The sequence below is a fragment of the Nycticebus coucang genome, chromosome 14 (assembly GCF_027406575.1).
Source record: "Nycticebus coucang isolate mNycCou1 chromosome 14, mNycCou1.pri, whole genome shotgun sequence".
NCBI lineage: Eukaryota > Metazoa > Chordata > Mammalia > Primates > Lorisidae > Nycticebus > Nycticebus coucang.
Window position 1 is genome coordinate 6,660,019 of NC_069793.1, and position 22,448 is coordinate 6,682,466.

General features: G+C 51.3%; 1 protein-coding gene across 3 annotated transcripts in view; it reads right to left on the bottom strand.

Annotated features, from left to right (window-relative positions):
• The window catches only part of SHANK2 (SH3 and multiple ankyrin repeat domains 2), a 577,367-nt gene that overhangs the window by 196,506 nt on the left and 358,413 nt on the right, over positions 1–22,448 (bottom strand). For all 3 annotated transcript variants that reach the window (XM_053561191.1, XM_053561192.1, XM_053561193.1), the window contains one exon: positions 16,559–16,634. In XM_053561191.1, the coding sequence (XP_053417166.1) occupies positions 16,559–16,634 (76 nt within the window). The remainder of the gene's footprint in view (positions 1–16,558; positions 16,635–22,448) is intronic.

Sequence of the window (22,448 nt, forward strand, 5' to 3'; positions counted from 1 at the left end):
CCTGAACAGTGGTTGGGTACTGGCCAGGCGGGGGCCAGCTCCCTCAGCCCTCCCCACCACACAACGACAACCAAGAGAAAAAAATCAAATCTGAAATTGAAAATGATGGACAAAATGCTGTGGGCTGATTAACGGAAGGAAGGAAAGATACAGTGGGACCAGCTGGAGTCAAAGGTAAAGAAAGACCCAACACCTAAAACCTGGTGCCGACAAATACACGTCAAGGCTCATGGTTAAAATAACACGTTACTTCGGCCTGGGTTTCATGATGCCCCGTTTCCATTAACTGGCCACACGTGAGGTGAGAAGTCTGCTGAGCACGGCAGCGGTGCGGATGGGTGGTCCGTGCTCTTACTTCTACCTGGAACACTCTGTGTGCTTGCTACTCATTCTTCAAAACCCATTTCAATAGCCACCACTTCTGACACGCCCTCATCGCTGCCCCTCGTGTGACACTGTGTGCCTAGAGGGGACAGAGCTTTGTCCCTCCCCCATACTCAGCTCCTGGTCCCCTCTGGCCCTTCCCTCCCGCAGAAGCTGGGAAACTTTGATACTTGCTTTCTCAGCCTCCCTGCAATTATAGGTGTCTGTGGCCACAGGGCATGGTCGTGACCAACGAAGACCCTAGGGCAAGTCTGCTAGTACCTCTGGGAAATATTTAACTACTTGGGGGAGGGAGAGAGGAAGAGAGAGAGGGAGTTGGAGGACTGCTCCCTGGAACCTTTTCCTCTATATTCCCATGTAGGATTTGCTATGGGGAGATAATATTGATACTTGGTGCTGCAGCCACCATCTTGTCACCATGAGGGAGAGGCCAGGCAGTCTGCAGAGATGCCACTGTCTCTGGAGTGGATGTTGGCCATGTCCTCCTCTGGACTTGCCACTGTGGTCTCAGCCACCATTAGTAGTTTTTATTACTTGCAGCCCAATGCTTCCCAAGGCTTATTAGCGGAGTATTTGGAGCCTAGAGTAGCAGGAGGGGAAGCTGACTATAAATGAGCAGATGTGGCCAAGAAATCTGGAGGCCTCTGGGCTATATTCTGGGCTGGGGGAGATGGACTCGGGCCCCTGTTCTTCCAGTGGTGCCAGTCACTGGTGGTGAGGATTCATGAGCCCTGGTGACACAGACTGGAGTCCTGCCCCATACTCAGGGAAGACTGATCACAGCCCCTCATCTCCAGGACACCCTCAGTCCAGGAAGTTGAGAGAGAAGGAAAGTGGTAGTCTTAGAATCAGCTACTCAAATTTCCCGCTAACTAGGACACTGACTTAGTTATCTTGGCTAATGCCAAGGTTCTAGGGAATCACCTGTACAAAATACAGCTAGGGACGAAAGGCCCACCAGAGCTGGGAAACTGCTAAAAAGTCAAGTGAAGCAGAGAACCATAGATTTCAGACACAGATGGAAGCTTCGTCATGATACAGACCAGGAGCCTGGACTTGGCAAAGGCAGGCCCAGTGGCTCAGACGTGGCATCTGCTAATGTACCCCTGACTCAAAGGCCAGCTCACCCACAGACGGGCTTCAGGCCAGGCCACACAGAGATGCAAATGAAAAGTCTCCACAATGTCCCTAGCTGAGCAGCTGACTTCCTCCTCCTGAACTGGGTGTGTGGCGGTGAGTCTTCTCCACCCTGCAAGCATTCCCTGGACGGCCCACTATACCGGAAGTTTGCCTTGGTCAAACGAAGCCTGCCTTCCCTCCGACCTTTGATGACACCCACTGCCCTGCCTTAGGGGGCTGAAATGTCTCTCAAGAAGGTAAAGGTGAGATCAGTTCCCCTGGACAACCTGACTCGTTGCTATCCACACAAGAAAGGCCACCCCTTATGTGAGCACTTGCAAGGCCAAGATGCTCTTGCAGATGTGTGGGGGCAGGGCTCTGTAGGAGCCCAGGGTCACGCACAATGCGTTCCCCAGCGGCCGTGCTCAGGGCTCTGGGAGACAGGGCCCTCCTGAGCTGGGGAGATGCTCACACCCTCTTAGGCTGCTTGTCTGGTGTGTGTGGGGGGGCAGACCCTGACTTGCCCACTGAGCTGGAGCTTCATTTTCCGTGGGGTCCAGAGAGAGTTCTAGTTCAGTATGTCGCTTAATCCTCCATAGACACAGCACAGCCCGTCTGCCAGCTGCGAGTGCCAAGTTTCCCAGCATTTAGCCCCAGCTGGTTTCTTTCCTTAATTTATTCCCTGTTCTCCAAGACTTCCTAATTTCCTCTTTGTTTTCCTCATTATTCTCTATTAAAGCCAGAACCGCACCACACGAAGGCTACTCCCAGTCATCCGCAGCCACCCAGGCTGTCCCCTCTTGTTCCCCAGCTCCTGACCGGCTCCTCCCAAGCTCCTCATGATCCACTGCTGTTTCTAGTTTGCCCGGAGCAGAAACTTTCCGGGTAGCAATCTGTTTGGCTCCACGCTCCTGTCTCCAAGGCCAGGCTGGATCAGTCTTGATTTCCTGTCCTTCCTTCCTGCCTTGGGAAAGATCTCTTCCCCTCAGAGAGACTGCAACATGACTGTGCCATTCCCCGCAGACCCCTTTGTCCCCCAGACTCCAACACTCACTCTCATACACCTGCGGAGCTTAGGACTCCTGGGTTTGTCACAACAGATTTCCACAGAAATGCACTCAGCAGACTCCCTTCCCTGGCCCCGGGAAGAGCAAGACCACAGGCCAACAGCAGGGGCCATAGCCCCTTCAGTGCAGAAGTAGATAACAGGGACGGTGACAGTCCCACCAAGGTGAGCACTCACGATATGCCAAGCCCCGTGTGAAGCCCCTACACATGTTCTCTCTCTCAAATGACAGACTTTGGAGGGAGACCCTATTTTCTTTGCCATTTTACAAATAAGGAAGCTGTAGCTCAATGGTTCAGTGACCAGCTCAAGGCCACACAGCTGCTAGCAGAGCCAGCCTCTTTTGGGAAATGTACCTGGCAGCATTGGGCCCACCTACTGCCTTCAGGGATGAGTCCAAAGGGCTGCTGTGTCCCAGCAGGAGGTACCCAGGGAGAAGTGGTCAGAGCTGGGCATGGGCCCTGCCAAAGGACCAAAGCCTTAGTCCTAGACTGGTGAGGATGTCAGAAGGAGTATGTCCTCTTGTCCCTTCGGTTCTCTTCCTCCTATAGCAACTGCCTGCCCCATCCAATTAGCCTGTCTGCCCGTTCACAGAGCCAAGGACCTTCCGAAATGACCTGTTATTTTCCTGTATATTCCAGGGCAGCCCCACTGGAATGGGATCCTCAGGAGGGCCTCATCTGTCCCACTGTGGCCTGAGTGACAGAGGCAGAGACTGGAGTGATGCAGTCACAGGCTGGGGAGCTCCAGTGGCCACCAGGAGCTGGAGGAGAGATGTGGGGCAGAATCTCCCCTGGAGCCTCCAGAAGGAACCCACCTTGCTGACACCTTGGTCTCAGACTTCTGGCTTCTAGAATCATGGGGCAATAGATTCCTGCTGCTTAAAGCTGCCTGGTGTGTGGCATTTATTCTAGTAGCCCAGGAAACTCACAGGGAGCACGGCCAGGAGCCCTGCACAGCTGCACCAAGAGGATGGTCATGGGCTTGGGAAGGCCGAGCAGGGCCCCAGCTCTGCCTGTGCACAGATGTGGCTGGCACATGTAGGTGCTGGGCCGACTGCAGGGAGCTCACCGTCTCATGGAAGAAGGGCCTGCAGAGCAACCACAGACCTCAGGGATGGCCATGACTGTCCCCACGGGACCCTGCACATGCAGGCTTTTGAAGGTCCTGAGACAACCAGCACCCTCACCCTCAGGGCTGTTCCTGCCTTGGCAGTAGGAAGAAAGATCTGAACATCTTTCTGAGTGAAGGGCGGGGTGGGCAGGGATTTCCTTGCACTAGGTTGAGGGCAGCCTTGCTCCGGGCACCACCTGAGAACAGCCCTTCCTTGGCCCAGCCCTGGCCTATCTGCCACCCTTGGACCAGCACCTCTGTTCCCGGACGCAGGGAGGACTCTGGAGACCAAATGGTCTCCCCTCCTGCTGGGCAGGTAGAAGGGCAGGTGGCCTCACCCCAGCATCACCGCTGTGGGTTTTCCCAGCACACAGGTCCAGAACTCATCTCCCACCCTGAATGTGTCATAATGACCTGGGCGCACAGAGCCCCATGTAGGGTGGGGAGAGGGAAGGAAGATGTAGGTGACAGCTGGCAGGAGCTAGAGGCCCTCGACCCGTCCTCGTCCTTTGCTGTGGCACACGTTCCAGCCTTGGTTTTTCCACCTGCAAGGTGGGGCTACGGCTCCCCATTCCCAGGAGCAGGTCTCAGCTAACAAAGACCCCAACTGACCTGTGTCAGAATCTGTTCTCCGTTCTTCATAAGGCGCCTCCTCACGGTGCCCTGTGAGTCCCTTGCTGCTGCGGTAACACCTTATACAAATTTGGTGGCTTAACACCCAAATCTGGTTGCTTACAGTTCTGGAGGTCAGGAGACCTACGGGGCTAAAGCTGTGGTACCAGCAGCACTGGGTCCCCACGGGGGGCTCAGAGGGTACTCTTTATTTCCTTCTCCACCTCAGGCCCTCCTTAGACTACTCTGATAAGGACCTTGATGACACTGGCCACCTGGTTACTCCAGAGCATCTTCTATGCTTAGGGTCAGCTGACTGGCGGACAGAGTCCCACTGCATTCACAATTCTCATGCTGGGGAGGCCCACAAAGTCACAGGTCCTGGGGTCAGGACTTGGATGTCTCTGGGGGCTGTGATTCATCCTGCCAGCCCCCACCTCAGACTCCCAGGTGAGGCTTGAGACAGACGAGGCTCGAACACAGGATGGGGGGGTTTTCAGTAACCCCTCCCTTATTGTGGGGGTGATTCACCAAATCCCAGGCCCCATCCCTGTGGGGACATGGAACAGAATAGAGGCACATGTGCCACCAGTGAGCAAACAGGCAGGTCCCAAGATGAAAACACTCACATTCATTTCCGCTAATCACTTTCTCAGGTGGTGCCCGGAGCAAGGCTGCCCTCAACCTAGTGCAAGGAAATCCCTGCCCACCCCGCCCTTCACTCAGGAAGATGTTCAGTGGGCAAACATCAGACCACTGGCTCCCTGTGCCGGCAGCTCTGCCATCACGGGGGGAGGTCTGGTCTCCGTCCACGGGAGTCACCGGCACCTGTCACCCCTGGGAGGGTCCTGCCTCCTGAAGCGGAGCTGGCACCAACCCACACTGACTCTGTTCCTCTATGTTCTCTATGTGGGGCCCCATTTCTCTTGGCAACACTGGATGGCGGAAACCACTGAACAATTCGCTTCGGCACAAAGGTATCACCACATATTGCAGGACTCACAGTGGAGGATAATTCAGAAGGAACTCTCTATAGGGCATAATCCAAACCCAACATCTGACGCTGACAAATCTCCACCGAGGGCCGGCGGTAACCTCATCTTGCAAGGTTAAAGAGCCCATCGGGTTCCCAGCCCAGAAACTAATGAGATAAAGATGAAACGCAGGCCACCTGGGGTCTTATCTCCCCAGAGGCCAAGAGCCGCATATCCCTCTATGTATACCCGACCGTGCTCAGAAAGTGGACCCATAACCAGCAGGGCTGCCTCGGCTCCTGTCATGGTCCCGGGCACAGAGGCCGCCTCATTTACAAGGAGGACTGATGGATGTGTGGAGCCTGCTGGGTCTGCTGGATCATTCAAAGTCGCCTTCCTGCTCAAGTTCAGGAAGTGGTCAGATACTGTGCCTGGGGCAGGGATACCCAGAACCCCAGAACTGTCAGGGATCTTGGGCGAGAATGTAAGGCAGCCCGAGCCTTCCAGAGAGGGGATGGCAACAGCGTGTGGACCCAGAGCCTGTGGTTCTAGGACCTGATGTGACAGAAAGACGCCTTCAAGGGCACCATGGGGCAGGTGCTGCGATGTTGATGAACTAGAAACCACTGAGCTATGTCCAGGAGGAGACTGGCTGGGCACACTGCAGCTCACTGCCAGGTGGCTACCAAGAAGGAGGCTCTGCACACAGGCTGACCTGGGAGCCGGACACCAGCAGAAGCAAATGCAGGACGCTGTGCATGCCGCCGTAGCCTGCTGTGGCCCCACAAATACACACGGCAGATATGACAGCACTCTGGGCTGGCGGGCACTGGGGAAGGTGATGTTTACTTTACATATTTCTGCATCTTTGTAAAGCATGTGCTGTTGTTTTCTAAAAGGCCAGGGAAGATGGGGAGAAAGGAGAGAAATGGGAAGAAGTTCCTGGCCTGCCTGAGGCCACACGGAAGGAAGCCTGGAGCCCTTGTGCCCGTGGGCGGGGACACTCTGGGTTCCACTGTTGAACACTCTCACAAACATTGTCTAGGAGAAGCTGTGGTGGGAAGGAGATGGAAGCATGGGAGGAAGGCCCAGTCTCAGGAGGAAACAGGAGATGGGGAAGGACGCTGTAGCTCATCACGAACACCCAAGCTGGCCCTGCCCTGGGGCAGGCCTAGGGCTCATGTGTCACCTTGAAGGCGAGAAAACCGAGGCAGAGGGCTAGGTGACATGTCTTAGGTGATCAGCTGGAGAGGAAGCAAAGCCGGGACCCAATGAGAGGGGTGGTGTGACCTCTGAGTTGTGTCTGGGGACACTTCTCTGATAGCCTTGGTTTCCCCCATGGCCTCTCCCTCCAGGCTCACTGGTGGCTCAGGATTTGATAAACACTGCCCTGCCCCCCCGCCATGGTAGGTCAAGGCCCCCAGATGGATGCACAGCAGCTTCTAAGCTGGGTCTCAGACCCCTTCCCTTTTCCCAAGGGGACACTGGGGACATGGACTGTGGCAAGGCCAGAGGCCACCGCCTGTTGAATCCCTGAGTCCTGGAGAAGAGGAGCCTAGGCCTGGCCAAGCCAACAGCCCCCAGCCATCCAGAGGGGCCCCTGACCCAGTTGCTCTCAGACTTCCACCAAGTGCCAGGCTTGTGCTCAGCAACCTGCATTCTTGCGTTAAATCTGCATCTCAGCGTGGCTCCTGTGGCTCAAAGGGGTAGGGTGCCAGCCCCATATGCCGGACGTGGCAGGTTCATACCCAGCCCTGGCCAAACACTGCTAAAAATAAATAAATAAATAAATAAATCTGCATCTCAAAGCTCTGAGTAGAGGCAGCATTACAAATGCTAATTCTCAGAGGGCACAGGCGTGGAAGCGGCACAGGGCAGTTGAGTAGAGAGACTGGCAGGGAACACAGGGCCCTGTGCACCTCACTGAACCCCTACTTGATCAAAGAGTCTCTTCCCTTTTATGACTGATCTTGGACAGAGTTCCTGGGATGACCCGTGTCATTGCTGTATGTGACCACCTGGTCATCTGTGCACCCTCACTTCAAAACAAAACACGTCATGCCTTTAATTTTCAATTACTGCTTGTCCCATAGATGGGCACAAGAGTCCATGTCTGTCTTCACTTATGAGCTTGTAGTGGAAACAGGGCTCCTGTCTTTCTGGTGTTTGACCTAAAGGAACATGATTAATGCGGGTTCTGCCTTAAGCTGCTGTGTGCAGAGATCTGCCTACATGTGACTGGCTGGTTTGTTCCCAAAGATATCCCAAAACTACGTCTCTCAAGCTTTAGAAGCTTATCCTACCACGGAAAGCAGAAGCTCTTGGACAATAAAAATGTGATTGACAAAATAATAACTTAAGAAGACAAGATGGAAGTTGGGGAAGAAATTTCCCAGAATACAGAGCAAAAGGCAGCTTCTGGAGAGACTAAGTAATAAATGGGATGAACTCAAATGGTCTAACAGGAAACCCAGAAAGACCTGAGAGAGAGAGGGAAATTGAGGGCATTATCAAGAGATTAATAAAAAGACATTTTTGAAGCTGAAGCTGCTTCAATCTGAGGGAGCCTTCAGCAGAGTGAACACAACAAAGAAGAGACCCACACTTAGACACATCAAATTTCAGAACAGTAAGAAAAAGTAGAAACTGTGACATTCCTACAAACTTCTAGAGAGGAAACTAAAGGGTCACATACAGTGAAACAGGAACCAGAAACGTCATTACTTCTCAACAGCAGTAAGTAGCGGTGTGATGACAGTGAAGTCATGACTTGAAAGTTCAGAGGTAAAACTATTTTGAACCTAGAATTCTACAACATTGAGAACATTCAGTAACTGGAGGATTTTCAGACACAGAAGTTTACACTCCAGATGCCTTTAGTTGAAGTTGTTACTTAAGGATATGCCCCAGCAGAACAAGGGCAAAGACAAGAAACAACTTACTGATCCAGGAGCTCAGGGAAGGGAAATTGCAGAATGACTGCTGTGTACTGGGGACAGGAGTCTAATTGCAACAGAGTGTCAGAGGACTCCAATAAGAATGTATAGATTCCAGGATACATAAGAAATAGGATGAAATACTTTTAGTGATCTTCTCTCACAATTCTCCTCCCACAAGAATGAAAAGAAAGGCTATCAGAAACCTCAGGAAAAATAAAAAGCTCATGTGAAAATCATGATCCTAAACATGAAATAAAATGTGGGATTACTCTGAAAAACTGACAGAGTGGGGGAAAAAAAGGGTACATTGGATTGCAATATTAGAAAGACCCTTCTTCTCATAGGTCTGTAAAGAGGAAGTGAAATCCAGTCCCACTCTCAGTGGTGACATAAACATTGATGTTATCATAATAATGATAATGTGATAATGATTTCTGCTGGATTTAAACTTTTGAACCAACTTAATAGGTAGAACAGAGAAGACTTAAAATATGAATATAAATATAACAGAGGGTCAAGCGATACTGTCTTAAAGTTTATTAAATCAGAGATGAATTTGAGAATGTTACTTAAAGCTAATCAATTTGCAGACGGGCAAGAACTATTCAAAATTGGTCATGGGGACAGAACCATGAAAGCCTCATCTTTTCTAGCAAAGAGTCACATTTTTAATTAAGGAATTAAAAAATAAGGAGAGTCATCACAGAGATGTGGAGGTAACCATCGAATAAAAACCAGAAAATGTTTTAAAAGTGGCTCCTCTGCCATGTGGGGCTGTGTGGCTGGGGCCGGGGTGGGGCAGGCAATGATTTCGTTCCATTCTTAGCCCTGCCTGTGTTGTTTCCTTTAATTAATTAATTTCACTGCACACATGTAGTACTTAGATCAAAATTTATTGAGGGAGGAAAAATGTTAAACCAAGAGTTCACTGAGAATGGACGGGGCGGGGCCCTGGGGCAGGCAGACCATGGGGTGCTGCTGAGAACAGAGAGCTTGGACAAGGGGCAAGAGCCCAGGGGAGCTGGACAGTATCGTTTAACCCTCTGTTATATTTATATTCACATTTTAAGTCTTCTCAATTCTACCTAGTAAGTTGGATTCAAAAGTTTAAATCCAGCAGAAATCATTATATTATCATTATTATGATAACAACGTTTATGTCACCACTGAGAATGGGTCTGGATTTCACTTCCTCTTTACAGAACTATGGGGGAGCGGAAGGAGAGCAAGGGGGTGTGGGAGGAGAGCAAAGGGGAGCTGGACAAGGGCAAGGGGCTGGACAAGAGCAGGAGAAACTGCAGGAGGATGGGGAGGAGGCAGGTCACCTCCACCTTTGTGATGAGCTGACCGAGGGATGGAGGGAGGAAAGAAATGGAGCAGGGCCGGGAGGGAGATACTCAGGCTCCGACCTGGGCACCAGGCAGGCTGTCCATCACAATGGTGACCACAGAGAGAAGAGCAGTACTCCCTGGAGAAATGACTCTCCCCAAAGAGATCGAGCCCACCACCATCTGCACCACGCTGGGAGAGCCAGACCGACGAGCTGGGCCACAGGTGGTCCTGACGTCTCCCTGTGCCTATGCCCCACACCTCTCTTTTTCTTTCAAAAAAAATTACAAAAGTACTATCTACTTGTAAAATATAAAAATGCAAAAAGTATGAAATGAAAAGTGAATCCATCTCTTTTGCCCCCTGATGTGCCCCAAAGGAGCTGGCACGCGGGCGGGCGTCCTTATCCCTGGAGAAAGAGTAAGGATGTTATGTTCCTTCTGCACCCAGCCAGTGAGCTTTCTCAGAAATGGACCCCTCTTTTTTAAGTCTAAGGAATAATAACTGGGCGGTGCCTGTGGCTCAGTGAGTAGGGCGCCGGCCCCATATACCGAGGGTGGCGGGTTCAAACCCAGCCCTGGCTGAACTGCAACCAAAAAATAGCCGGGCGTTGTGGCGGGCGCCTGTAGTCCCAGCTGCTCGGGAAGCTGAGGCAAGAGAATCACGGAAGCCCAAGAGCTAGAGGTGGCTGTGAGCCGTGACGTCATGGCACTCTACCTAGGGCAGTAAAGTGAGACTCTGTCTCTACAAAAAAAAAAAAGAAATCGTAAAAAATACATAAACATACAAACTAATAGTGGAGGAAGAAGGGGGAAGGGGGCAGATCCATGTTTCATGCCATTCGGTTCTTGGGGCGATCTTCCTGAGCACGGCGGGTGGGCTTTCAAAGGCACAGCAGCTACCCAGAGGTGCTGCTCATAACTCCTACACAGCTCATGCCTGTCAGGAGCTGCAAGCACTAAACGTATTTTCTCCCTCATCCTTATCAGGAACACAACTGGAAACACACAGGAAGGTGGAACATCAACAGCTCCGCTTTGCAAACAGGACAAGGTGCAGAGAGGGAAAGCAGACTGCCCAAGGTCACGCGGTGACTTTGTTGGAAAGTCAGACAGAAAACGTAGGGCAGCTTATTTTTCAGGGACATTAAAGGCTTCAGAGAACATACACATACACTTCTATGCGTAGAGTCTGTCTCTAGAAAGATCCCCGGAAAACTGTCTCTAGAAAGATCCTCAGGAAACTGGCAATAGAGCTTCTCTCTGGGTTGAAGAACTTGTGTTGAAGGGAGAGAGACTTAATCTTCACATTCTACTATTTCTTGTATGTTTTGAATTTTTTGACCGAGTGTACATATTTCCCATTACCAAAGTGGCACATAAAACTGGGCCTGCAAGTCTTGAAAATGATCAGCTTTGGCTGGTGGATACCCCACTGGTGAGCGGGCACAATCTGCCATCTTTCTAATTCACTCAGAGAAAGCTGGTCTGGCTAAAGGAGAGCACCAGACTGACACTTCCCCGAGTGGTGCTTATGGTCACGCTCCTTACAAGCAGGCTGGAAGCTGTGTGTGTGGCTTTCCATGTGCCGTGAGAGGTAGCACAAGGGTTGCGTTGCCACCAAGATTGAGCCTGAGGCCCTCCTGGTCCTGGGGAGCTTCTCCCTGCACAATGCCTCACCCTGTGCCCAATGCGTCCATGGGTCCTGTCCTTCCCAGCTGCGCCCTGCACCCGTGGTCCATCCACCTCTGCATCCCCACCGCCTCCACCAGTGCAAACCCCTGTCGCCACTGGGGCTGGGTGATGGCAGTGTCCCCTCACTGGTCCCCATTAGTCCTTCAGTGCAGTTAACCAGCTCATGTCACTTCTCTTTAAAGCACGAGGAAAGCCAGGCTCCCGGGATGAAGCACGAGGTCTTTCCCTGATATCACCCTCTCTACTCTGCCAGTTTGTGGCTGTCCCTGCAGTGTCAGGTCCCCTCACCCCAGTGCCTTTGCACTTGCCAGACCTCTTCTAGAGGGCTGGTTCCTCTTCAGCCCTTGGATTCAACTCGAAAGTCCCTTCCTCAGAGACACCTTCCCTGGCTTCCCTACCTGAAGCGGGCCTGACCCACCTGCCCAAGAAACTCTGTGAGAGTGCTGCTAATTTGCTTCGTAGCATTAACAATGAAGTAAAATCGTCTGGCTTATGTATGTGTTAACTTTAGAGTTTGCTAACTAGTCTGTAACCTACAAAGACTATGCTTACCTCTGTTCCTAAAACAGTCAGGCCTTGGTAAATATTGGTTAAAAAGATGGATAGGTGAGTAGACGGCTGGTGGATGAGTGGATGGACAGATGGAAAGATGGACAGACGGATGGATGATGGGTAAAGGCATGAATGGGTGGGAGGGTGAAGACATACACCCAGATGGAGGGATAAGGGGGTGGCTGCCTGGGTAGACGCCAGGATGGAGCTGTTCAGCCTGGAGGGAGACCTGAGGTCTGGCCCCTGTCCCTCCCAGGTAGATGCCTCCTGGGGGTCCCAGGCTGATGAAGCTGAGGATCTGATTAGAGAGGAGTGGGAACTTGAGATTCCCCTTCCTGTATTGAAACATGTTTTCTGAAATGACACCGAAACCTCTGTGAAGCGCCACACAGACATGGCCCCTCCAGCCTCTGCTGCTTGACCCTGATCAACACGGACATTTCTGGTCTCCTGTCTTACTGCATCTGGGCAGGTGGAAGGGAGTCCCCAGGAGGGAACAGCTAGAGGAACTGGACTTGTGCCCAGTGGGGCGGGTGTGTTTTAGCAATTGGTTCTTTACTCCAAGGAGTTGTGGACATGAGTTGTGTGACAGGGAGAAACCTCCTGACTGGTTCAGGGACATCTCTACCGAGTCTTGCCTCCCGTTATGCTTTTTTTTTTTTTGTAGAGACAGAGTCTCACTTTACCACCCTCGGTAGAGTGCCGTGGCGTCACATGGCTCACAGCAACCTCTAGCTCTTGGGCTTACATGATTCTCTTGCCTCAGCCTCCCGAGTAGCTGGGACTACAGGTGCCCGCCACAACGCCCGGCTATTTTTTTGTTGCAGTTTGGCCGGGGCTGGGTTTGAACCCACCACCCTCGGCATATGGGGCCGGCGCCCTACTCACTGAGCCACAGGCGCCGCCCCTCTGGTTGTGCTTTCATCACATCTGCACCTGCAATGGAGTGGCCTTGACCCTGTGCCTCCACCCAGATGGCAGCCACACACCTGCAGCAGATGAGTGGCCTGTGGGGCTGGCATGGTCCCCAGGTCCCCAGCACACTTCAGGCTACTTCCAACATGAATTCTGAGGAGGCTCATGCACTGCCCACTGTTCTCCTGGCCCTGAAACACAGGGAGTGAGAGCTGGCAGGGGTCTTGGAGGTCATACAGTCCCACCTTCTGTGACATTCTGGCGAGAGAATCCCCAGAATGGGGAACCCTGCTTGGCTCCTTCCAATGGCAGGGAGCTCACCACCTTCTGAGGCAGCCCATTCTATCACTCATCAGCTACGACACTTCCAAGTGTCTTCCTTCCTGAACCCTGTGACTGTGCCATCCAACACCCCTTCTGCTCGAGCAGAGGCACCGATGGTCATCCTCCCACGGCAGACCGGCCTGGAGCCAGGCTGGTCACAGGGTAACAACACACAAAGCTGCCCACTGCTTCATGCACAAGCTCCATGGGGCCACCCAGCCACGTCCAAGTGTGGTCACCTGCTGGGGTCCCCAACTTCATGGGCCCCTTGGGCTAACGCTGCACCCTCGCGAACAAGCTCAGCTGCACAGGTACCAACCCAGGTCACAGCATCACTTCACCTTTCCCACATGCTTTGGGATGTGATGAAGTCACCGCCACAATTCTGGGCTCTCTAATCACCAGCTTCCCTTAACCCCAGGCAGCTGTGGACAGTGACATCTCCACCTGGACTCTGTGGTCTAGCAGACCAGACCTCACCCTTGGGTCCAGATGTTCGCTCATGGGGCTGAAGGCGGCCCCTTAATGCGGCCTTCCTTTTTCAGCATCAGTGTCCTTCTCTCAAGGGCAACAAAACCCCTGCGTGGCAAGGTCCCTGGGAGGGCTTGATGGCTGCCCTCGGGAGCAGTGCAGTGCTCAGTGTGAGGTGGCTGGCACACCGCCGAGATGAGCACGTACTTCAACTCTTCTTTCTTTTACTGAAACAGGGGGTCTCGTGAGGCCCAGGGCTTGTCTGATCCCTCACCATGAGATGGAAACAGCTGACTCTTCATTTTGCTCAAGGACAGAACATTTTAACACTTGTTTAGAAGCTACCAGTTGACCCCAGGGTGGCCCAGATATCCCTCTTCTCTGCGGTCCCAGCTCCTGGTACAGAGCAGGTGTTCACCATATACGTAAAATAAAAGCCCCCATCTGGGCCCTGAAACACAGGGATTCAGAGTTGGCAGGGGTCATGGAGGTCATACCGTCCCACCTTCTGTGACATTCTGGCAAGCGAATCCCCAGAATGGGGAGCCCTGCTTGGCTCCCTCCAATGGCGGGGAGCTCACCACCTCCTGAGGCAGCCCGTTTTGTCACTGATCAGCTATGACAGTTCCAAGTGTCTTCCTTTAGCTGATCTGCAGCCTGTGTCCCTGGGGCTGGCCAGTCCTGCTGTTAGCAGTGGGTCATACTTTGGCTATATGACCCCCAGCCAGCCTGGCCCCATGGTCATCTCTCATCCCTGGTCCATCAAGTCAGGTCCTTCCAACGCCCCTGTGAACCCTGTTTCAGTGTGGAGGGCACATGTAGGCCCACCTTCCTGCGTATGCAGGTACCTCTCTGCCCTAGAGATGCAGGCCTGGTTGGGAGGCCGCTCTGCAAGAGCCATAGCTGAGGCCCAACTGTTGCCAGGACCCTTCTGGTCTTCGGAGGGCACTTTCTACCTGAACCCCCACTCCTACATAGGCAGCCCTCAAGGTAGCCACGGTAACCGCTCTCCTGGGTGGCCCTTGAGCCTTGGCACTGTGGACCACTGGGTTCGCCAGACCCTCCTTGCTAGAACGGGAGCACAGTATGAGTCTGACAGGCCCACTGCCCACGGCCACTTGTGCAGGGCCACCATGACAGGATGTGTCCTGCTGCTGCAGAGATGATTCATTTGGCCTAAACAGAGCCTCACTGGGAGAAGCTGGGGTCAGGTGTGGCTCCCTGGAAGCCGCCAGCCCACAGATTACAACCTGGGCCTCATGGGCAATGAGGGCCTCAAAAGTGGACAATCGTAGCAAGATCCTGAAAGTTTGCAACACCTGCTGGGGGGGTACCAGCCCCCACTGCACACGGTATTCCTGTCTTTGTGCATTTCATTTACAAAAGGGGTGGCAGGGAAAAGTCGGTGTTAAAATGAGGTCCAACTAGCAATTCCACTCCTAGATTCAAACAAACACACGCGAATGTCCACGGAACACCCCCATGGCAGCCAAAGGGCAGAAACAACCCGGAGTCTGACGGATGAAAGAAAAAGCCACATGTGGCCTCCCCCTGCAGGGGAATGTCAGGCAGCCTTAAAAAGATGGGAAATTCTGACACGTGCCAGAACCTCGAGGACCAGCCAAGTGATAGGAGCCAGGCACAGAAAGACAAAGACTGTATGATTCCACTTATAGGAGTGCCAAGAACAGGGCCGGGGGGAGGGGGAGAGGAGTCACCGGTTACCATGGCCAGATGAAAGAGCTCTGGGGGTGGGTGGTGCTAATGCCAGCATGACCCTATGAGTGGTCTTAATGCCACCAACCTGCACGCTTAAAAATAGAAGTCTGCATATTATGTGTATTTCAGCACAATAAGAAAATACTAGGGGTGGAGGAATGATGAAGTGTGGCTGCCCCCTGCAGTGTGGACACACATCGAAACCACGATGCTGAGTGGAAGAAGCCGGACCAAACGGGCCATGCGCTGGATGGTTCCACTTACACAAAGCACCCAGGATGGGCAACTTCAAAGGGACAGAAAGCATGTGGCGCTGCAGGCAGGGGGCCAGCATGACAGCTAATGTGTGACAAAACCCTCGGGGACCAGAGAGTGGCAATGGTTGCCCAATATTGTGAACTTGATAAATGCTGCTGATTTGTGCACGTAAAATGATAACTTTTAGGTTATGTAAATTTTACTTCAGTTAAAAAATAAAACCCCAAACAACCAAGGTGGGACCCCTTGGCAGGCAGGTGAGAGAGAAGGGAGCAGGTCCAAGCTGCTCTCTGCAGACTCCTGGGAGATGGGGAAGAACCCCAGGGAGGATAATGGACCCTCTCCAGCCTGGCCCCAGGTGCTGACCTCTCCAGTCCTGATATTTAAATGTCCACCAAGGATCCTCTGAGTCGGGGCATGGGCTCCCCACAAACAGGGGCCCTTCATGCCCTAGGCCAGCAAGACCCTGCCCTAGCAAGGTCTCCCCTAGAAGAAGAGGGATGCAGGAACCCCAAGAAAGTCCCATAGCCTGTGCTGCACAGTTCCTGCAGGAAGACCCAACCCTGTGCCCATGCCCACCCCATCATCAAAGGTGCAAAGTTCTTTGTGCATTTGCAAAAACCAAACACATCCAAACTCTCTGTGATTAAAGGTCTGCCTGCTTGGTGTCACCCCCTCAAGGAAATGGGCCTTCCTTAATGATGCCTTGAAAGTGCAGGAATGAATATGGAAAGTGCAGCTGCGGTAGAAACCCAGACCCAGGGCATCCTAAACGCTCCCCTGGGCGGATGCCACCACCCCAACACTGCCTTGCAGCTCCTGTGGCCAGCCGTGGTTGTTTCTAACACTTGTGCTCCTTTTTTCCAAAACAAAGCCAGCCAGCCCTCTCCCTGGGGCCACAGGTGTGCTCTGGCTGGACCTGAACTGCAGGCGCCACAAATACCACTAGCCAGGCAGGGTCCCCAGAAGACAGTGGATATGCAGGGAAAGCAAGCAAAGTGGTCTGCAAGCTGGGGGGTCTAGAGCTTTCTCAGCACAAAGGAGCATCTTTGACCAGAGGATCCTGGCAGAGAAAGAAGAGCTTCTTACCTGCAAGTATCGAAGCTGTCGTACGAGCCCACCGTGTAGTGCCTGAAGAGTTTCTTGCTGCGGTCCGCACGGGTTTCTGTACAGAGGGAAGAAAAACATTGCTTAGACAAGTTGTAGTCCCAGAATGCTAAACCCACAGGAGGCTGATGGGGCCTCTGTCTTATCCCCATGAAGCATGAGATCCGCTTTCCTGGGGAGTGGTCTGGGAAAAAAGATGTAGTCTGGTTCTGGACTTTGCAAACTTTAGGGAACACAAATGAGCCCGGGGCTGACCATCGATTAGCCAAGAGTTCTGCTTCAGATGGAGGCAGAGTCTTGTAGGCCCCAGCCCCCAAAGGAGGCAGGAAAAGTGTCTGCCCAGCAGGGAGGGCAGAGCAGCTCCCGGCTCAATAGCCATAGCCCACTCCACACGTGGACCTGCTAGGACAGTGTTCTGAAGTGATGCCCCTGAGCCTTCAGCAAATGTGACATCTGCAAATGACTGCTTCTGGGAAAAGAAAGAACGTTTATTGTTATTTTGTTGATTGTAGTTGCTCTCTCAAAAAAAATCCCCAACAAACAAACATGATTAACATTTCTAATTAAGTCCTCTGCCTGCCTCCCTTACTCAGCAGATTTAGCGTAAATTTCATGGGAAATGATATGAGCAGTGCAATTAGATTTAATAAATGACCCAGTGCGGGAGGCAGAAAAAAAATCCCACAACACAAATAAATACTTGAAATACGGCGGTTCATGATTTACTGTTTAGATATTTTCCTCCCAAATAAGATTTCCTGCTCAATTTCCTTCCTAAACCCAGAAAAACATTCAGAGAAATTATGCAACTGACTTCAAGTAAATGGCCTGAAATCTAATTTAAACTCTGTAAATAACCTCTCTGTTGTTAGCCTCCACCATCTCATTTCTGAGGTGAATGTGTTTCCTTGTCTTGAACCCCAAAATGCACAGTTACAGTTCAAAAGTGAACACCCGTGAGGGTATTGAGAACATCTGGCTCCTTTACAGTGCAAGAGCTGCTCTCTGGAAGCAAATACCCCCGTTTCTGTACAGGGTAGGGTGGCCATGGGGTGGGAAGGGGGTGAGTGTGCCAAGCCCAAGACTACATTTCCCAGCTGCCCCAGCACCAGGGTGAGGCCATGTGAGTTCTCACCAATGGGGAGGAGGCAGATGTCCCATGCCCAAGACTACATTTCCCAGCTGCCCTAATGGCTGGGTGTGGCAATGTTAGCAGTTCTCACCAATGGGACATAAGCACATGGGTTGGGGGAGGAGGGAGGTGTCCCCAGTACAGGACTACATTTCCCAGATGGCCTTGCGCCTGGTGTGACCACATGAACAGTGCTCACCAATGGGATGTGAGCACATGAGGGATGGGAAAGGGTCCTGCCCTAGCCTAGGCTTCTGCAAAAGCCAGTGTGTTTTCCCTGCGAGGTCCCAGCTCAGGCCTCCAAGGTCCTGGAGGATGGTGGAGTCAACACCTGGAGTCAAGATACTTTGGTCTCTGTGCACTGGACTGTTACATGAGCAAGAGTTAAATTTCTGTCGCAGTAGGCTGTGCTCTTGAGATGTATCTGTTACAGCAGCGAGCACTGTCCTATCTGACATGCAAGACAGATGCCCTGTGACTTAGCCTCCACCTGCCTCTCCACCCCTTCCCCATGGCTCCCCACCCCAGCCTCAGAGGCTCTGAGGATTCAACACGGATGATTCCTTCAACAGTCACAACACCTTCATCACCATCACTCCCCACGTAGCAGGCCCTGCTGTGAGGACATTTGCATATTTGATTGTTAAATGGCCTTGACCACCCAGTGTGGGGGCGGGGGTTGGGGGTGGGTGCACACCTCAGTCTGCAGGCCCCCTGAGTCCAGCCAGAGGAAGCCCGCCTCCTTGCCACTCTGCAAAGCCATGCTCAGGACTGTGGGTGCCCTCTCCAGCAAGGTACCTGTTATTTAAAAGAATAAACTCATTTAAGCTTAGAGCGTCCTGCTATCTTAAGTGCCCGCCTGCGTATACTACATCACTCCGTACTCATCAACCGCCCCTGGCTGGACTCATCGGGTACTAAAGTAACACAGCATGATGGTCTTCAACGCAATGCTCTGACACTTACTAACATTCATCTCTTTTCACAGAGATAATTAAAAGCAATGATATTATATGAGCAAAATAAGCAATTTAAGAAAAGTCAGACATTATATGTAAATAGATTGCCAAAAATAAAGTTGCCAATAATACAAATTTCTGTCACTTTGTTTTATATAAAAAAGGTTACTGAGATACAAAATTTTTGGACTGCTGACTTAAAATAGCTAACGTGCTGTCATCCTCCGCCCGCCTCTCTCTCTTTGCATCATCACCATCTCCATTCTCACTGACGTTTGCTGAGTCCTTCCCTGGATCTGTGGCCACTTAAACACATTGAGGAGGTGGGAATGGCTGGATCCATTTTATGGATTAGGACAGTAAGGGCTGCCAAGACAAAGTCACACTCCCACACAACGGTGGGCCTGGCAAGCACATGGGTGCCAACATCCACATTCCTCACCACATCATACTCTCAGATCCTAGGAGGGGGTCCAGATGACCCTGTGTTCTCCACAGTGCTCCAAGATGGGGACTTGGCCTTGTTTCTCTCTGTATCACTCACCCCCGCTGTCTAACCCCTAGCAGATATGCAATGCCAACTCTTGCCAACATAACTGAAGGTACACACTGGGTGATTAGTGCACAAGACACACCACAGCCACACACCATCAGAGTGGCCTCAGTGCATGGGACCCTCCCCAGGCCAGGCCCTGGGCCAGACAAGCTGCACACACCTCCCCTGTGCTCAGCGTCTGGACCGACTGTGCTCAGATGCCCTGTGCCTTCCTTGCTCTCCTCCCTGACACCCTGAATTCCTCCTACATATAATTTCAGCCATCATTTGTCAGGTTCCCCCTAGGAGCCAGGCCCTATGCCCCAAGTGTGGCATTGAAAGAACTCAGCAGGGTGGGGCCTCAGGCTCTGCTCTCTAGGGCTTAGAACCGCAGACCTGGCTGAAGAAGGGGTCCAAGGACGCTGGCCCTCCTGGGGTGGGGAGTGGGGCCCCAACAGGCAGATGGCAATGTGGAAGGAGGATAGGATGATATGCCTCTGGTCAGGCTGGGCCTGGGCCATCTATGTGTAAAGGTAAGTGAGACTTGGACCTTTTCACGGGGAAGCAGAATAACTCCTAAAGCCAATGAAGGCCCACAGGGAGTGGCCATTAATTCTTATTATTACTCTTAATTACCTCTGTCCCATAAGTCCCATGTGGTGGCTTTGTGCTGGTTGTCTAGGGAACAGCATGTTGCAGAGAGCCAACTAGAGAAGGTTGCTGTGTGAGGTCAGGGGCTGCAGGGTCTAGAAGGAGAGGCGGGAGAGTGTAGTGGAACGTGTGTGTGAGTATACACGACCATGTGTTTACCAAAAGACGATAATATTCCAAAGAGGGAATGATTTCTAGGCCAGGACAGTTAGCCAGTGATCCCCAGACTTTGGGATTTCACAATCAATACAATTTTAAACAGTGAGAAAGGGTAGACCAATGCAAGGTATATCAATTTTTCAATTTGGCTCAGTAAAGACATTAAAAACAATAAATTCCCCTCTGTTGTCACTAGAAGACAAAGGGACCCTTTAGAAAAGACATTATCTTTGACTCCCACTAAACAAGCCTTCCCTATCCTCAGCTCCCAGAAAGTCACACTGCTCTGGGTTATAGAACTGAGGGGCAGGGAAAGGGACATCATCATCATCACAGTCATGACCACCATCATCACCACAATCATCATTGTCATCATCAGCATAGCTGTCATCATCATCCTCACAAAACTATCACCATCACAGTCATGACCACTATCACTACCATCATCACCACCACCATCATCACTGTCATCAACGTCATCATCATCACCACCAGCACCACCATCACATCATGACCACCATCATTATCATCATCACCATGGTCCTTACCATCATCACTGTCATCAATGTCATCATCATCATCACCACCACCATCACGTCATGACCACCATCATTATCATCATCACCATGGTCATTACCATCATCACTGTCATCAATGTCATCATCATCATCACCACCACCATCACATCATGACCACCATCATTATCATCATCACCATGGTCATTACCATCATCACTGTCATCAATGTCATCATCATCATCACCACCACCATCACGTCATGACCACCATCATTATCATCATCACCATGGTCATTACCATCATCACTGTCATCAATGTCATCATCATCATCACCACCACCATCACATCATGACCACCATCATTATCATCATCACCATGGTCATTACCATCATCACTGTCATCAATGTCATCATCATCATCACCACCACCATCACGTCATGACCACCATCATTATCATCATCACCATGGTCATTACCATCATCACTGTCATCAATGTCATCATCATCATCACCACCACCATCACATCATGACCACCATCATTATCATCATCACCATGGTCATTACCATCATCACTGTCATCAATGTCATCATCATCATCACCACCACCATCACGTCATGACCACCATCATTATCATCATCACCATGGTCATTACCATCATCACTGTCATCAATGTCATCATCATCATCATCACCACCACCATCACATCATGACCACCATCATTATCATCATCACCATGGTCATTACCATCATCACTGTCATCAATGTCATCATCATCATCATCATCACCACCATCATCACAATCATGACCACCATCATTATCATCATCACCATGGTCATTACCATCATCACTGTCATCAATGTCATCATCATCACCACCACCACCACCACAGTCATGATCACCATCATTATCATCACCATGGTCATTACCATTATCACTGTCATCAATGTCATCATCATCACCATCACCAGCACCATCACAATCATGACCACCATCATTATCATCATCACCATGGTCATTACCATCATCACTGTCATCAACGTCATCATCATCACCATAACCATCTTCATCACTGCTATCATCATTGTAGTCATTATCACTGCAGAAGACATTTACTGCCAAGCCTGGGACACTCTGCTAAATTATCTGCTTATTTCATTAAAATTAAGTCTTTCACCTTATTTAGTCCTCATGTGACATCCCATGATAAGTAGACTTCCTGTCCCTGTTTTATAGAAGTAGCAGGCATGACAATATGGGACAGGGACTCAGAAGTATCCAGCTCTGCCACTTACTGTCTGCATATCTGCATCTCTTTATCTGCAAAATGGGGGTCACAACTACTCCCACCCACGAGGAGCAGCTCAGGAGTCAGTGTGGGAACATGTGACATGGGAAGTGCTATTATCACGTTAGCTGCTGTTGGCATGACTGCTGTACCTCAAGCTAGGAGGCTCTGCTTCCCAAGATGGCCTTTCAAGGTCACACAGTCCAAGAATGACCGTGTGGGGCTCTGACCTCAGACTTGTGCCTCATGCCTGTGTGACAGCAATTGACAGCTGCAACCTCTGGAATGTTTACTTAGGTCACACGTGTTCTAACAACTTCAACTGCAAGAGCTCAATACTTTTCATAAGTAAGGAGTGTGAGGCTCAGGGAGGTTGAGTTAGTTGACTAAGGTCACCCAGTTAGGCAGTGGCAGAGCCAGTCCACAGTATAGCCTCCTGGGTCAGTGTCTACTTGGGTGCCATCTCTAGGAGTGCCTTGCCTAAACCCAGGTGGCCTCATCATTGTATTGTACATGTCTCAGACTTACCCTGTCTCAGTTTCCAACCTGGGAACACAGGGGTGAGTAAACGGTCCTCAGAATTCTGTCCCCACCATTAGGGCATGGGCCTCATGTCACGTCCAGGCTTGGT